General features: G+C 43.2%; 1 protein-coding gene across 1 annotated transcript in view; it reads left to right on the top strand.

The window, feature by feature from the left end:
• Window positions 1–235: 235 nt before the first annotated feature.
• FANK1 (fibronectin type III and ankyrin repeat domains 1) overlaps window positions 236–16,912 on the top strand; it is a 125,676-nt gene continuing 108,999 nt past the window's right edge. The window contains exon 1 of the mRNA XM_063433621.1: window positions 236–295. Coding sequence (XP_063289691.1) covers window positions 283–295 — 13 coding nt within the window. The 5' untranslated portion in view covers window positions 236–282. The remainder of the gene's footprint in view (window positions 296–16,912) is intronic.

The raw sequence follows: 16,912 nt of genomic DNA, 5'->3' as shown, positions 1-16,912 counted from the left end.
GCTACCTGTAATATGCTAATATTGACTCTGTCCAGTATGAGGAGTGTATTAGTTTGTTTGTTTTTTTTAAAACGTCTCTAGTCTACTTATGAGAGCAGCCTATGAACTGCGCATGACTTGACACAATCAAGGCCTTTAGGCTTCCGTATTCCAGCTTTAGACTATTTGCCTGGGGTTGCCATAACAACCGAGAAAAGACTCCGGCAATACATTGTAACCTAAACAAACCAATTTAGAACACATGAGGTTGGGGGTGGGAGCACTGTGCACACTCTGGGCAGTATGGAGTTTACAGGTAATAAGACCACCATGTAGAAATAAGTATATAATAAAATAGGCTGGCTGGCTGGCTTACCTATCTCTATCTCCTGCTGCTGGTTGCCATGTGAAGACGTGTCCTGTCTGGTTATGAATGCAGATGAGAGATTTGGCAGACAGCTGAGAGGAGTGTCTGTAGATCAGAGCTCATTGCTTGCTAGTTTATGTGCCACATACCCACTAACAGCCTTAGATTTCTTTGGGAAGTCCCTTTCTCATATTGTCAGGAATCAGATTTTGAAGGTTGTGTATAATAATTCTCACTTGAAGTGAATTTCATGGTTTTTGGTCAAAATAGCTGAATTATGGAGAAAAAGTCAGCAATGTTTTCAGTTTTGGCTTAATATTGGAACTTCATTTTGAGTTCCTGACAATTCACAATTTTATCTGTAATTTACCCCAAATCTGGAACATTTCTACACCCATTAAGTGGGTTATTCTGTAAATTATGAATTGTGCCCAGTTAAAAATCTAAATGCTAATGCCGAAGCAAATATTTCCCAACTAAGCTGTAGTAGATTTCAGTGTAGTGAAAGAAAATAGTGCACACATGTTACAAGTGGGATTATTCACTAAATTTATTCACAAAGCTCTGATTTTAAAATATGGCAAAATTAAGGCAAAAATAGGTGATTCAGATGTCGGTTTTTTTTGTTTTGTTTTTTTAATATAGTTTTGATTAAAATTTTGCCATTCGAATTTGAAGTTGCTATGTTTGTAAATCCTGTCCATCCTTGTCAATTCATGTTTTGGTAAATAAGCCTCATTAAGCGGTTGATCCAGTCACTGTAAATGCATTTTTTCTTTTTTGATGGATAGTGGGGGAGGGGGGTTATTTTTGAAATGCCAGCAAAACTTCACAACCATGCAAAGTCAAAGTGGAATATTGCAACATAATTTCCTTTTCAAATAAATATATATTTGATTGGTACTATTGGTATAATAAATGTCATTTACTGACCCATAAGTACGAATACAAAACGTATAAATACAGAGGCAGTGATGTGACTTAGAGGATTGTAATATTAGTGGGGGATCGCCAGCGAGCAGGTAAGTCCCCTGGACGGCGGGGACGTACTATGCTGTTCGCCGGCGTTTAGAGCCGGGTCCCCAAGGACGGCATAGCACGCCCACCGTCCTTAAGGGGTTAAAGGTTTTGTATCTCATGCTCTGTAAATCAAACTTTAATTAGATACAGGAGACTCCTGTTGGGTCTAGCAATCTATTAACTGAGCATGAGATAAGAAATTCTAAATTAAACAGAATTTTCAATAGAGTGTAAAGATTAGATGACTCTTTACAGAAGTGTTTAGGAAGGCTGTGTAAGTCACAGTGGCGAGGCGGACCCAGTCGGGGTGCCAGGCGATCCGTTACAGTCACATACAGGGAGGTGTGCCTAGGGCTGCATAAACAAAGTGATTTAACACCTAAATAGCATAGAATGGAGCAATGAGCCTGCAGGGACATGATCTATACACCAAAACTGCTTCATTAAGTTGAAGTTGTTTTTGTGACTATAGTTTCTCTTTAAGTGCATACACATTTTCATTGGGATTATATCTGTCTACTAAATAGGGAGAGCTTCGTGGGAGATCTAGTCCACAACATCTGGGGTGCCAAAGGTTGCCTAGCCCTAGTCCAATAAAAAGGTATCATTGCATACTGCAATACTCTGGTATTTTGGTTATATATATATATATATATATATATATTGGGTGCTCATGATAGTACAGAGTAAAATAACATAATTAAATGTAGGATAGTAAAAAGAGCAAGTCGGTTGTCGTGTGCCGGAACCGACGATGAGGTAGGCCTGAGAAAGAAGAGGGCAAAAATTAAGTAATCAAATTTATTAAATAAACAACCAATACAGATACATATATCAACCAGACATGTTTTTGAAAGCATCCCTTAATTCTTGTACTAGGTTCGGTATGTATCGTGAGTAAGCGGATGACTTTCAGTGCCCCAGTGTTTTTATAGCATGAACTGGAATGTTGACACTGGAGGCTGTGGATGCTGCTCTTATGCGGAAGGAGTGCCCTGAGTAGTTAGCTGCGTTGAGGCCCAGTTGAGTGAGTAAAGACCTGACGTAGGTCATGAAGGTTGTAGTGGTGAGTACCGAACTTTGTAATAGTAGTAATGATTGTGATGGCAGTAAATTATGATGCTGTATGTATGCATCAAGAACCCTGACGGGGCACCACCTGTTGTGCGTGGGATAGTATGGTATTTTAACTGGTATAAGCTAACTGGTTTTGGAGTGAGGATACCATTTTAACTGGTATAAGCTAACTGGTTTTGGATTGAGGATGGAGTCAGGATGTAATGATCCATGTGTTTTGTTGAGTGGGAATAGAGGAGAATAGGAGTAGATTGTGTTGCGTTGGTTGTAGTGAACTCTCTAGGACGGTCTTAGGAATCCATAGAAAGCTATGTATATTGCTGCTTTGATGACAGAATTTGTGTTGGTGTCAAAAGGTTTTAAATCAAGCAGGTTAGACAATGCTTCGAAGATATGGTTGTCTATGGGTAGCCTCTGTGATGTACGTGTGGGTTCGGATTTCTGAATGCCTCTGAGTATAGTCTTAATCTGGTGAGCGGCCATGAAACTTGTGTTGTTTGGTTGTAAGATTAGCATATGGTGTTGAATGCCTGTGAGATAAAGTTTGATGGTGTTATATGACATTTTAAGTTTAAGGTGGCAAAAAAGAAGCAAAACCCCAAAAAGATGTCATAACAAATGGTTGCATGATGTTACGTTCCAAAAGGAATCTTTTGAATAGTGTAAAAGCCCTGTTGTATGTTTTGTGTGTATTTTTTGACAGTGCCAATTGGGATAGTGTCCTGCTATGATGCATGATGGTGTCTAGTCCAGTATTAGTTGTTGGAATGTTGGAGTAGTGGTGGCTGTGGGCGCAGCTGACGGGAGTGCTTGATGAAATGCCTGAAATTTAAAACGAGACAAACTGTCAGCAGCTGTGTTACATATACCTGGAACATGGAAACAATACAGGAAGAAATTATGACAAGCTGCCAACCAAGTAAGTTTCCTCAGAAATCTCATGATCGTAAGGGATTTGGAACGACCTTCGTTGATGATGTGACAGGTTGTCTGAGTAGCAACGAACTGGCAAGTTTGCCCATAAATGACCCCATGCTACGGCAGCCGCCACGATGGGATAGATCTCAAAGAGAGCTGAGGTAGTGGAACAACCTTCCAAATCCTGAACTGCTGTAGGCCAGCTGCCCCAAAGCCATTCATTCCCCCAAATTGCTGCAGAACCTGTGGTAGATGCCGCATCTGATCAAATGGTAGGTGATGAGTCAGTCAATTGAGGGAGGAACATACTTTTACCTTTCCAAGTGGTTAAAAATGTCTTCCACATTGTGTACCTTTTAAGTTTAACTAGATGCGTATGTCAATAATACTTTTAGCATTTAGCCCGCTCCCTCTGTTAAATGTTCTCTACCTACCCAGCTTGAAGGTCTAGGCCTCTTCTACTACAACGTCAATGTATGTAAATTGTGTAGCAACGTCCTAAACCAGATTAGCCTGAAACTAGCTCAGAATAACGGTTGACCAGGTTGCGTGTCCCATAGCCTGTTTATTTCTATGTTATTTTCATGCCAAGTTAAGCATAGACTGTACGTCAGATGATACTCATTAGTTTTACTCTGGTTACCTTTACTCTATTGCTGACGGTATCACCGTATGGTTCAAAGCTAACTTTATAAATACTGCTATTTGCATGATCCTACATCTTTGGTAAACGTACTTAATAATTAATTAAAAAATGAGGCTCCCAATCGTAGGAGATGTACTATTGTGTCACAATGCTCCCACTATGTACCACTGCTATGCGTCTCCTTCTTTCCATTCTGTATCCCATTTAAACCCTGCCTCAATAAAAGAAAGATTGACATAAAAAAAAAAAAATGTCTTCCACATGCGTAAGTCTGCCGTAGCTTGAGTATCTAAGGACAACCTGTGTGTGTCATGTAGAAAGCGTGGAAAAAGATACAAGAGTCATGATATGAACGAGCGACCTTGAGGTATGATATGCATGGCAAAATTTAGTGAACCCAGCAGGGACTGTAGCTCTTTGTGGTTGGAAGTACCGAGCTGAAGGTAGTGGTTGATGTAGGTAAGAATGTTCTCTATCGTGTCGTGTGGTAGGCTTGCTTGCATTGTGGTTGAGTCTAATTGAATACCCAGGAAAGTGATAATCGTGTCTGGCCCCTCCGTTTTCTTAGGGGAGATTGGTACACCTAGTTGCTTGAATAGCTTGGTGGTAGCTTTGAGGCTACTAGGAGGGGAAGTATTCTCCTCGACCAGTAAGAAATCATCCAGGTAATGTAATACCGTAGGGCATCTGGCTATGTTCAAAAGTAACCAGCACAATGCTTCGGCAAATGTGTCGAAAATAGCTGGGCTACTTTTGGACCCAAAAGTTAAACGGGAGAAAAAATAGTAGTTCCCGGACCACTTGATGCCATGCAGGTGCCACAGTGTGGGGTGGATTGGCAGCAATTTAAAGGCATTAGTAATATCGGTCTTACTAAGCCATGCTCCGACCCCTGCTTGTATGATAGCTGTAATGGCGTGATCTATGGGGGTGTATTGCAGGGAGAATTCTTCAGAGGGTATGAGGGAATTAAGACTGGGATTGGCTGATGAGTGTGGTGCAGACAAGTCAATGATGAGTCTTTGTTTAAGGGAAGATTTCCCTGTGACAATACCAATGGGGTTAGTGCGCCATCCTTTGATGGAGGAGCTTTGAAAGGCCCCAATACGAAACCCTCCGCAACTTCTTCGGCTATGAGAGTGTCAACAGCTGTGGGATTGTGTTGTGCAGATTATAGATTAGGGCATTCCAGAATCCCGGACGGTATGTGTAGAATACCCGTGTGGAAGCCTTCTGTTAAACCAGAGATAAGAAAGTCCACCAAGTGTTTAGATGGGTGATGTGACATAAATGCAGTAAATACCGGAATATTAATGGATATTAGGTAAGGCTTAGAGTACATTTTATTTGGACACATGGTTTTGGCATGTGCCCTAAAACATTTTAAACAGATATGCAATAATCTGCAACCGCTATAAAGACCCAACATTGCAATTATTACACATCTGGGACTTGCCCAGAAACTTGATTGGGCGTCCCAGTTTGTCTCTTGTCAATTTCTCTGGAACACCAGAGGAACTTGCTCCTTGCGTGGAGGCATGTTCTTCCGCTCTGTTGGGACAGAAATTTGTCGTATGGGCCGTAGAGAAGCAGTATGCACAAGCCGGTGTTCTTAGACCTGCAAAGTGTCTGCAAAATATGACTGTATCAATCCTTCCCCAGTTGGACCTTGTTCCATACTGGGAGAAGGCTCCAGACACTTTTGCAGAAAAAGACCTATGGTAGTCATTAGTGGCGTACATACCGGGGTCGCAGGGGTTGCGCCTGCGACCGGGCCCTGCCCACCAGGGGGCCCGGCCACCCTGCGACCCAGGTATGTATGTCACTGGGCCAGCCTCTTCTCCTGGGGGGCCCAGGAGCTGGCCACCTCAGGGCCCCCCGAAGCTGGCCCTGCTGTCACCCGGCTGGCGCGCGAGGGAGCACTCTCCCCTGAGTGCTTCCTCTTCAGCTCCCTCGCGCACCGCACTGAAACCGGAGCCGGAAGATGACGTCAACTTCCGGCGCCAGCATCAGTATGCGGTGCGCGAGGGAGCTGAAGAGGAAGCACTCATGGGAGAGTGCTCCCTCCCGTGCCCGCCAGCCGGGTGACAGCAGGGCCAGCAACACCACTGGACCCCAGGGAATCCCCTCAGCTCTCCCACAGGTAAGGAGGCTGGGGGGATTAAATAAAATAAAAAAACGTATGTGTTAGTGTGTGTGTGTGTGTGTGTGTGTGTGTGAGAGTGCGTGCGTGTGTGTGTATGTCAGTAAATGTATGTGTCTTTTCATGAGTGTGCGTGTGTGTGTGTCTTAAGCACTTACCTTTCTCCAGCGCCGGACTCCCTTGGCGCTGGGGATCTCTCCGCTCCAATCCGCCTCTCAGCTCAGAATGCACATGCGTGGCAAGAGCCATGCGCGCATTCAAACCGCCCATAGGAAAGCATTAATCAATGCTTTCCTATGGACGATCAGCGTTTTCTCACTGTGATTTTCACAGTGAGAATCGCAGAAAATCCTCTAGCGGCTGTCAATGAGACAGCCACTAGAGGCTGGATTGACCCTCAGTGAAACATAGCCGTTTCTCAGAAACTGCTATGTTTTCAGCTGCAGGGTTAAAACTAGAGAGACCTGGCACCCAGACCACTTCATTGAGCTGATGTGATCTGGGTGTCTGTAGTGGTCCTTTAATTGTATGTGTTTATGCATGCACTGGCGTACATACCGCTGTCGCACGGGTCGCAGCCATGCGACCAAGTGCCCACCGCCATGTGTTGTGGCCCCAGCCCGTGCAGAGTAAGCGCAAGCGCGCGGGGGCGCCATGGATCAGTTTTCGCACCGGGGCCCCATGGGTTGTGTGTACGCCACTGGTAGTCATAAAAGGCTGAACCACCATATTTGTTGCCCAGCTCTACCAGCTTGTGCATATAAAGATCAAACTCCTCTCGTCTATTGGGATAGACCGCACAGATGACATCCCGGTAAATATCAAAGGCCAGTACAAACTCGGGGATAGTCAGTTTCCTGTTTAGACGGGCGTCCCTAGATCTGACAACAACAGACACATCATCATAAGCATAAGTCTTATTTTCCACAATATCCTGGGAGGCAATCAGCAGGGAAGCCAGGTTGATGTCTTTACCTTCCAGGATATCGCTTTTTATGTGCTCAGGGATCATATGAGCAGGGCTAACTTCTTGGTCATCCAGGGTGATGGCTGGAGCAACTAATAACAAGTCAGCTGGTGCTTGTGAAGCAGCAGCGGGTGGCCCTGCTAAAGTAACCGACTCAAGTTTCTCCAGCCTGGAGTTGACCTTGCTCATGGACGCCATAAGTGAACACAACATTGAATGTATGTCTCCTGGGTTGGACTGGCTAGGTCCTTCCCCGGCATCCATGTTTTTAGTTGAGGTACATAGTAGTTTGAAAAGTTCTGCTTTCCTTGCTGTAGCGGGGAAGGGGATTTGTCGTCTCCTCAATTCTGTAGTTATACGAGGGATCGTCCAGGATCTGATTAATGCTGGACTAGTTACCTCTCCTCCTTGTGTAGGAGTGATAGCTAAAAACAAAACAATTAATTAGTGTATGAAAAACCACCAAAATCGTACTGGCAGGCTAGCTAAACCGGATGGCGAAACATTACACTTGTTTGGTGACAGGTGAGGCCCTACTAGTTGCCAAGTGGCTTGAGAGGCTCTATCTATGCGTTGGCGCAAGGGGATTTAAGGCCACCCGTCGTAGTGGCAGGAATTTTAGGCCTCTCAGTGACTGTAACACAGAAAAACAGGAAAGGGGAGTGACAGGTGAGGCCCTCTCTATGCAACATGCAAGGCGACTAACTCACGTGTGGGCCGATGGGTGTTTGCCTCTGAAACGTTGAGGTGGGGTGTTGGCCTCGCGGGACCACTAACTGATGGCAACTGCCAAGAAGGGGTAAATACCTATTGGGAAACCTATGACCCTATTGCCAGTACTCTAACCTAAGGGGGGAGAAATGAAATGTATGGCAGAATACCATATGAGCAGGCGTACGTACCTGGTAGTATGAATATCTCACAGGGAAATCGTGTGGTGAAATATATATTAAACCTGGACAGCCTGAAACGGGTAAAAAAGAGAGTAGTGGCGGGGCCTGACAGCCAAGATGTCTGGTTGCATATTCTGAGAGCTCCTGTAACGACGGGCATGAACAAGCTAAAATCGAAGGCTATACCCAAACTAGCGGCACAGGGGGAGCGGGAACGGATGCTTGGCATTATGACAAACCAATCGCTACCAGTCCGGCCCCGGTGCACCGCCGACATACCTGTACCAGCCATGCGGCCTATACCCGAGCAAAGCCTGAAACCCAGGGGAGGCGGCCGATCTCCCGGCCCGGGAAGAGCTCACAATCAAGAGCGCGCTGCAGCCCTGCTACCCCCCCCCCCTCTGGACCGGCGGGGGACATCCCGGTCCTCGCTGGGGACGATTACCCCCATAACAACGCCTGACCGATCATCAAAACCCTCAGCCAAACGAGACGACCAGGGCCTGACCAAAATGGCGGCTCCACGCGACTGTCCTCTCAGCCACCCAAACACATGTGGGAGTTCGTAGAACGGATCAGTACTTACCTCTGGGCGACGCATAAAGCACGACGAAGGAGCTACATGCTAGCGTTGAAGGAGGCGATGGCGTGGATCCGCCCGGCTACCAGACGCCATCTGCAGGGGACCCCACCTCGCACTTCCCGAGCGAGCCCGCGACGGAGACAAAGCCGACACTCACTAGGACGGGAACCGGCGCCGGAACCCTCGCATAACGGCACTCATGGCCTCAAGCTTCAGAAGAGGACCCGCCGGTGCTCCCGACCAACCTCCAACTCAGTAACTCTCTCAACCCTGCACCAACAAAGTGCCTGGCAGACACCCCAGATACCCAGCCCAGGACAGGATAACCCTGCCAGACGCATGGATTGGGAGGCACTCAACACCCCCCCACAGGGCTCTGGAGCTCTACGCTCCCTAGCACCGAGGAGTATACTTAAGCAGCAAATGCCGACATGGGGGGCATCCAGCAGGCCGCAACAGGGCATCGGCTGACCCCAACGCGATCTGGACTCAACGTCGGGCAAACCGCCCATTGCTGCCCAGCTACATATGCCCTAATCGAACTCCCATGAATGCCGGCTGGCATCTATATACGTTGCTTGACTCTGTTCTCTGGACTGCTCGCACCGTGGATCACAGGGGGTAATATCTGTAGCCCGCAGATTGCATACTGAGTCCAACTAAGCATAGCCTAGCCCAGAGTTAAGCGAGCTTTATACTTTTGTTACTTTTCTATTTTTCTTCATTTTAATTTTCCTTACTTTGAGGTGACCCTAATAACATGCTACTTAGCAGTTAGGCTCCACGAGCTATACTTGCTTATCTAACCAACCGGATTTTGTGTCTCACCCGATGACAAAAACTAAGCACTATTGTATCCTTGGCATCGTATGCTTAAATCTATACTTAAGTTTAATGCATCAAATAAAGTAAAGTACTGTATAGTCGCTAAGCAGCAATAATCATAAACCGTATTATGATGTTTCTCATGACTTAACATGGTTTACCTTCTAACATTCTCATAGTTTGACTTAGTCCTCATTGTTAGATGTAAGATCAGCATAAAAACCCAGTGCGACAAACCTGCTAGCCATAATCATACTTACTAACCCCTGGAATCATAGTGCACTGCAAATCAGAATATCACAACACATATATGCTAGCAAAATTGATGTAGTAGGGTTAACTTTTACCTATCTAATGTTAATCAATTGATACAACTATTTAATTAAGCTTGAAGACCTCAGGACTTTTATGCCTAACTAGCATGCTTTCCTCCTTAAAATTGTGCACGTTAAACTCTTAGTAACGACTAAAGCAAAATAGCGTACCCGTGTGAAAATTAACTTACAACAATATCTTCTCATTTCAAAATGTGTGCAAATCTCATTATTGCTGATAAGGCGAACATCGACTGAACATATATGCAAATCTCTCATTTTTTAACGACTTAACAACTTAAACCTGTTTGCTAACTTACTTAAAAATGTGCAATGTTTATCTCTATTGCCATATGTAATCGTATGTATATCACCGGGTTGCACCTGCTGTTGTGGCAGTGACAAACCACATGTTTCACCTTTGCACAAACAAAATAAAGAATTTCAAAAAAAGAGAGTAGTATAGTGAGTGTGGACTGTGTGGGAATGGTATAGACTGTGTAGCCCGTACCAGCGGTATTTTTTAAGGGCTTGATTGTGGAGTTTTATTTGGTAAATGAAGTGTAGTGATGTACCATGAGAATATAAATGTGTTACCAAGGCAAAGTGATGCCGTGTTTTTTAATGCTAAATTCTGTCTAAAACAGGGGGGGGGGGGGGGGGAATGTATGATGGGTATCAAGTAGTAAAAGAGGAATTGAATAACAACAAAAGGGCAGGGATGAAAACAATGCTTTAAAGTGATTTAAAGTTATATATAATATTACTGTAATGTAAAATTGGTGATTGGTTGGATCAGTACGTGTGATTCAACCCGAGAATTCATTACTTGGAAAAGGAAACTGTATCCTTATGTATGTGTCGTAGTTTAAAAACACAGAAAGGAGGCCTGTAATGTAGGCTGAACCAGCTTGACTGAAAATGGATAAGTATGGAAAACCCCTGAAAGCGTGGGAGTCAAATTGATCCATACAGTTATGTGAGCTGGTTTTGTATGGAAATTAATACAATACTGATACCTTTTAACTCCTTAAGGACACATGACATGTGTGACATGTCATGATTCCCTTTTATTCCAGAAGTTTGGTCCTTAAGGGGTTAAACAGTAATAGAATTAATCTATATCTATTTAATCAAGCAAATCGTTAACCGAATGGTATACATGAAATGGGGAATGTAATCCACGAAAGGATTTATGCATAATACATAGAAAGAAAACCGAAACCCAATGTGAAGGGAAACAGAAGCTAGAATGAATCGTTTATACGCATGAATTTTTATGCGAACAAGCAAGCGTGTTTAAGCATATCATGAATAAGTGCCGAACGGCGAAACAACCAAAAGGATAACTGTTTCACTGTAACACGGAACAGTTAAATGCGAAATGACAACTTTAGCTAATATACTGATTAGCCGAATACCGTACGAAATGAAAACCGCGAACGGCTTGTTCAATTTGCGACATAACAGGGAAAAACCGTAAAGCGAGGACCCGTGCTGTACCGTACGCCGCTGGAACCGATCCTGGCGTGACAGGTAGGTCTAACTTACGGTTTAGGAGTCCCTGGGACGCAATCTACGATGATGACCGGGTTCAGAAGAAGCTGGACGGACGGAAAGGCCTGAAACAGGTTTCCTGGACACAGCTTGCTGCGGAAAAACTCATGGATACTGAAAACCAAGATGGCGTCCGAGAGAACCCGGAAGTGGATCCTCATTCAATGCTTACCTCGAACGGTAAGGAGCAAGGTAAGGGGTGTGCCTTAAGTAGGCTTGGAGTGGATACCAAGCACCACCCACAAATACAGGCAAAATTGCCTTAATATATATATATATATATATATATATATATATATATATATATATATATATATATATATTAATATAAAAAAAAATTGGGTGCGACGTTGAGTGCTATGGAGGAGGCTATGGATGTAGGTTCTTTTTGTCAAAGTATGCAACAAAAAAACACCTAACTACCTAAAACCCCACCCCTCAGTATGAGATGTTGTAATTGTGAAGTTTCTCTCTTTCACTATCTGTCAATGTGTTTACTCTGCGTGAACATCCCAGGGGGATGGCGGCTGTAAACAGTGTGATATTGGAGAATTTGGCCATGCCGTATTGTTCTATGCCCCTTTTGTTGTTTCAACATTGTCACTGTGTCCCTGTAAATGCTGTACAAAGACATGGGCATATAAAGAGTAAATTAAATGTCCTCAAATCTCCATTTCAAGCTTATTTAAAAATAGATTTAACTCCCTATGTGACAGCCGACATACGGGATATACTGCCATCATTTATGCAATTTGCCACTAAAACTGCTCAACTTTTGCAAGTTTCACTGCATTCGGCACACCACGGCTATCAAAATGAGGCACAATATTGCATTTTGCAAATGTGGTTTGCACATTCTTTTACTGATAGCCCCAGCTTTTCAGTAGTAGCCCACAACTGTTAGTGCGCATAGGATCACTGTGAAGGCCAGTCTGTGGACCCTATGCTATGATTGACAGCTGAAATCCAGGTACAGCAGTGTATGCCAGGATCCTTGTCAGTGGGCTTTTACACAATACCTCAGCAGTAATGCAGTGCATGAATAGCTAATAAGCATATTCTGTGATCATGGAATTACTGTAACAGCCAATGACTGTGATTGCTTATAAATAATGGCTTGTCACGTCCCCCACTTTCATCTCTCTCTGCACTCTGATTGATCTAGAGAGGAGGGAGAAAGGTATTACAGTGTGTCCAAAGTCTGAAATGAAAAGTATCCCATTTCTTTTGCCGCAAAATATGTATTTTTTTTTCATTTTTGATAACTGTATTAATACAATGATCACCAGAACCTATTTTTTTTAATTATATTTTCCTGATCCCAAAGGGGTTCATTTTTTTTTTTTTTTTTGCATTTTTATGAAACATTTAGTTGAGGTATTGTTTTACTAGCAAGCTTTCATATGAACTATATGCTTACTTCAGCAGCAAATATTTATCAGCATGTTTTATAGCAAATTCTAGCCAATCTGTGTCTGTTATTCAGTATTAACTTAATCTATAATTGACACAAGGAAACATTTTGTGTTTTTAATTTTAAAAACTGGCCTGATAGAATGGAGTGATTGCAGCAAAGGAATACTGAAATTTCAGACTTGTTGATTCTCGCAGTCTTTTAGAGGTTGTTGACTCTTGGGATTAATTTCCTTTTATAATTTGCTTGTTTGTGAGAAGGCTTCTATTTTAAGCTGTAGTTTTCTCAGGGGTGTGCCTTTATGGAAAATGATGTGAATTGGAGTGACACAACCGCGTGAAGGCGAGGGTTCTTGCACAAACCTCATCTGTCAAAAAGCGTCTTTGTATTTAAACCAACTATAGCCTACTACTACTCCTCTTTGCATTTTCTTACATTTTTAATCTAGAGGAGAAAAACATATATAAGACATAACGTAACACAGAATTCTCTATGCTAGCTCACTAACTTAAAGACATGTCCCAATTATAATTTGCTTCATAATTAAAGGGACACTTTACGCATCAACGTCTCATTGTACAGAGGACTGGTGAGACCTCGTTTGGAGTATTGTACGCAGTACAGGAGCCTGTATCTCCAGAAGGATATTGATACTTTAACGAGAGTTCAGAGAAGGGCTAAAAACTGGTTCATGGATTGCAGGATAAAACTTACAAGGAAAGGTTAAAGGATCTTAACATGTATAGCTTGGAGGAAACACGAGACACAGGGCCGGACTGGGGATACGAAGCAGCCCTGGAAAAAATCTATGTCAGCCCCATAAGTCATTGTACTATGTAGTGTGTGTGTGTGTGTGTGTGTGTGTGTATATGTGTATATATATATATTATTTATTATTGGTACATTTCTTTTTCTAATTCAAAATATTAGTCCTTTAAGGGTCATTCAATTATACAGTAAAGCATACTCACATGCAGCCCGGGCAAACTTACTGATGCACACAAATAGGCCAATTGACAGACAATCTCAATGACACACACAGACAAGGTTACTGATACATACACAAATTTAGTACAGACAAACTCTGATACACACACACACAAGCTTACTACAGATAAGCTCACTGTCACACACACACGCTCACTACAGACAATCTCACTGATGTGCACACACATGCTCCCTTCAGAATAGCTTTCTATCACACAGATTCACTACAGACAAGCTCACTGACACACACATGCTCACTGGCACACATATGGTCACTACAGACAAGCTCACGATCACACACATGCTTACTACAGACAAGCTCACTGACACACATACAAGCTCACTCACTAGCAGGCACACACACACACACACAAGCTCCCTCACTTTTTGTTTTTTTAATAATCCTGGCCGTCCATGTGCGAGCTGTGTCGGCCACCTGGCGCCCCCTGCTCCCCTGAGGCCCTGTGCGGCTGCACAGCTCGCACATGGCTGGCTGGGATTACAGGAGCCTGTTCAGTGATGATTAGGGCTGTCAGCCCAGCCCCCGGTGCCACGGCCCACCAGGAAATTTCCCGGTCCGGCCCTGACCGGACAGGGGGGATATGATAGAAACATTTAAGTAAATAAAAGGAATCCACACAGTAAAGGAGGAGACTATATTTAAAATAAGGAACAAAAGGACATAGTCTTAAATTAAAGGGGCAAAGGTTTGAAAATAATATCAGGAAGTATTACTTTACTGACAAGGTAGTGGATGCATGAAATAGCCTTCCAGCTGAAGTGGTAGAGGTTAACACAGTGAGGGAATTAAGGATGCGTGGGATAGGCATAAGGCTATCCTAACTATAAGATAAGGCCAGGGACAAATGAAAGTATTTAGAAAATTGAGCAGACTAGATTGGCTGAATGGTTCTTATCTGCCGTCACATTCTATGTTTCTATGTCTCTTCATGATTATAGATGTAGAGATGCTGCCATCGTAATTTTGCAATCGTAAACCGGGCAGTTTTTGTAAAATGACACATTTACATTTTGCAGTTTCCATGCTCATAGTGGCTGTTAGACAGACAGCCACTAGAGGCTCCAGACAGAAATTAATTCTATTATTGAATCTTTTTGACTTCTGATGTCTGCGTGCAAAGTATTTACCTTCCAGCTTCCTTCCTCTCTCTGTGATGCAGAACGAGGAAGGGTAAGCTTGGGTGGCCAATGATAGTTTGAAAGTGTCAGCTAAATCTCTCTGCCTATCACTGACTCCCATTAAGGAAAATAGTATATAGAATTTTTCTCCGGCACCATAACCACTTAAATGAGCTTAAAGGGTTACTCTAACCCTTTTGGATGGAACGTGCGCATTAGGCCTTTCCCATGGGAAAGCATTGAATCAGTGATTTATATGGAGTTTTGCAAGGCATCGTTTAATGGAGTTAAATTTTGTGAATCAGCAGGAAGTGCCTTTAGTGGCTGATAGTCACTTAACTCTAAAAACTGCAATGTTGTCAGCTGCAGGTTTAAAGGGACAGGGGCACTGCACCTAGACCACTTTAATGAGATGGAGTGCTCTGGGTGTCTATAGTGTCCCTTTTAAGGCCTCAATCTCTTCTGGTTAAGGAATGCATGTGTAAGCTTGTTTGTGCAGGGCCTCCCTGTGTGTCCAACTCATCTTGTTGCAAATGTTTGTCTGTTAGTCCACCCATTGCATAGCGCTGCAGAATTTGTTGGCGCTTTCTCAATACTAATATCGTTCAGTTTCCTGTCTGAATGGTCAGCATGCAGTTTAGAATGTAAGTTGAACTGATACAAGTATGGTCCTAGTGGACCATTTTTTTTTATTTTTTTTTAATTTAACCATTTTCATCTGAATGCTTCCAGTGGGGATAACAGATCCAAGTGACATTTACCTTGGTTAACTTGTGGCTCCTGTATACCCACTTCACATCTACTTTTTGAATAGTCTAGGGCAGGGATAGGCAACCTTCGGCACTCCAGATGTTGTGGACTACATCCCCCATAATGCTCTTACACACAAAATGCTGGCAAAGCATCATGGGAGGTGTAGTCCAAAACATCTGCAGTGCCGAAGGTTGCCTATGCCTGGTCTAGGGCTAGGCTGTGATATGAAATTTAGCACATACTTGGGTCAGGCTTTGTGATCCATTGTCAATATTTTAATTGAACAACGGCTTATTTATTCATTGTGCTGCTATTGCTAGAACTTCTCTCGGACTCCATGTATTCTAGAGATATTTTCACACCAGTCTAAGATGAATCGAAACTACTCTTTTCTGTCTCAAGCTACGTTACACAAAACTCTGAAATAGGCTGTGAGAGATGGCAAGGGCTCTCTGACCCAGTGAAGTCAATCAATATTTTGGCTGCTAAAAATTTTTTTCTTATCTAAATTTAAGGCACAATAGTACCTTAAAGGACCACTATAGTGCCAGGAAAACATACTCGTTTTCCTGGCACTATAGTTCCCTGAGGGTGCCCCCACCCTCAGGGACCCCCTCCCGTCGTGCTCTGGGATGAGGAAAGGGTTAAAACTTACCTTTATTCCAGCGCCGGGCGGGGAGCTCTCCTCCTCCTCTCCGCCTCCGATCCTCCCTTTCGGCTGAATGCGCATGCACAAAAAATGTGCTGAAAAACTCGTCTTATACTCGAGTATATACGGTAGTTCTTATTTTTCTTCTTCTTTATTTCAACATATACAACATATACTTACCACTCTAGGCACCCAGACCACTTCAGCTTAATGAGGTGGTCTGGGTGCCAGGTCCCTAGGATTAACCCTTTTTTTTTTATATAAACATAGCATACACTACACTCATACACACACACTGCATTCATTATATACACACACTGTAAATAAATATTCAATTAATATAATTTTTTAGGATCTAATTTTATTTAGAAATTTACCAGTAGCTGCTGCATTTCCCACCCTAGTCTTATACTCGAGTCAATAAGTTTTCCCAGTTTTTTGGGGTAAAATTAGGGGCCTCGGCTTATATTCGGGTTGGCTTATACTCGAGTATATACGGTAATAATTGTTTTACAGTACTACTTTAAACAGGATAAATGTTGCATTAGGAAAATGCTGAAGTAAAACTTTAGGCGGAAAACGTAAAGGATGTGCAACATGTTGAAGGACATTCCAAGTTGCCAACAAGATTTAAGCAGAATGCGTCCGCAATAACTAGCAGAAGCCTGTAACGCTCCAGC

The sequence above is a fragment of the Pelobates fuscus genome, chromosome 10, assembly GCF_036172605.1.
Source record: "Pelobates fuscus isolate aPelFus1 chromosome 10, aPelFus1.pri, whole genome shotgun sequence".
Taxonomy (NCBI): Eukaryota; Metazoa; Chordata; class Amphibia; order Anura; family Pelobatidae; genus Pelobates; species Pelobates fuscus.
Note: the sequence above shows the minus strand (reverse complement) of the source record. Positions and strands in the feature narration are given on the sequence as shown.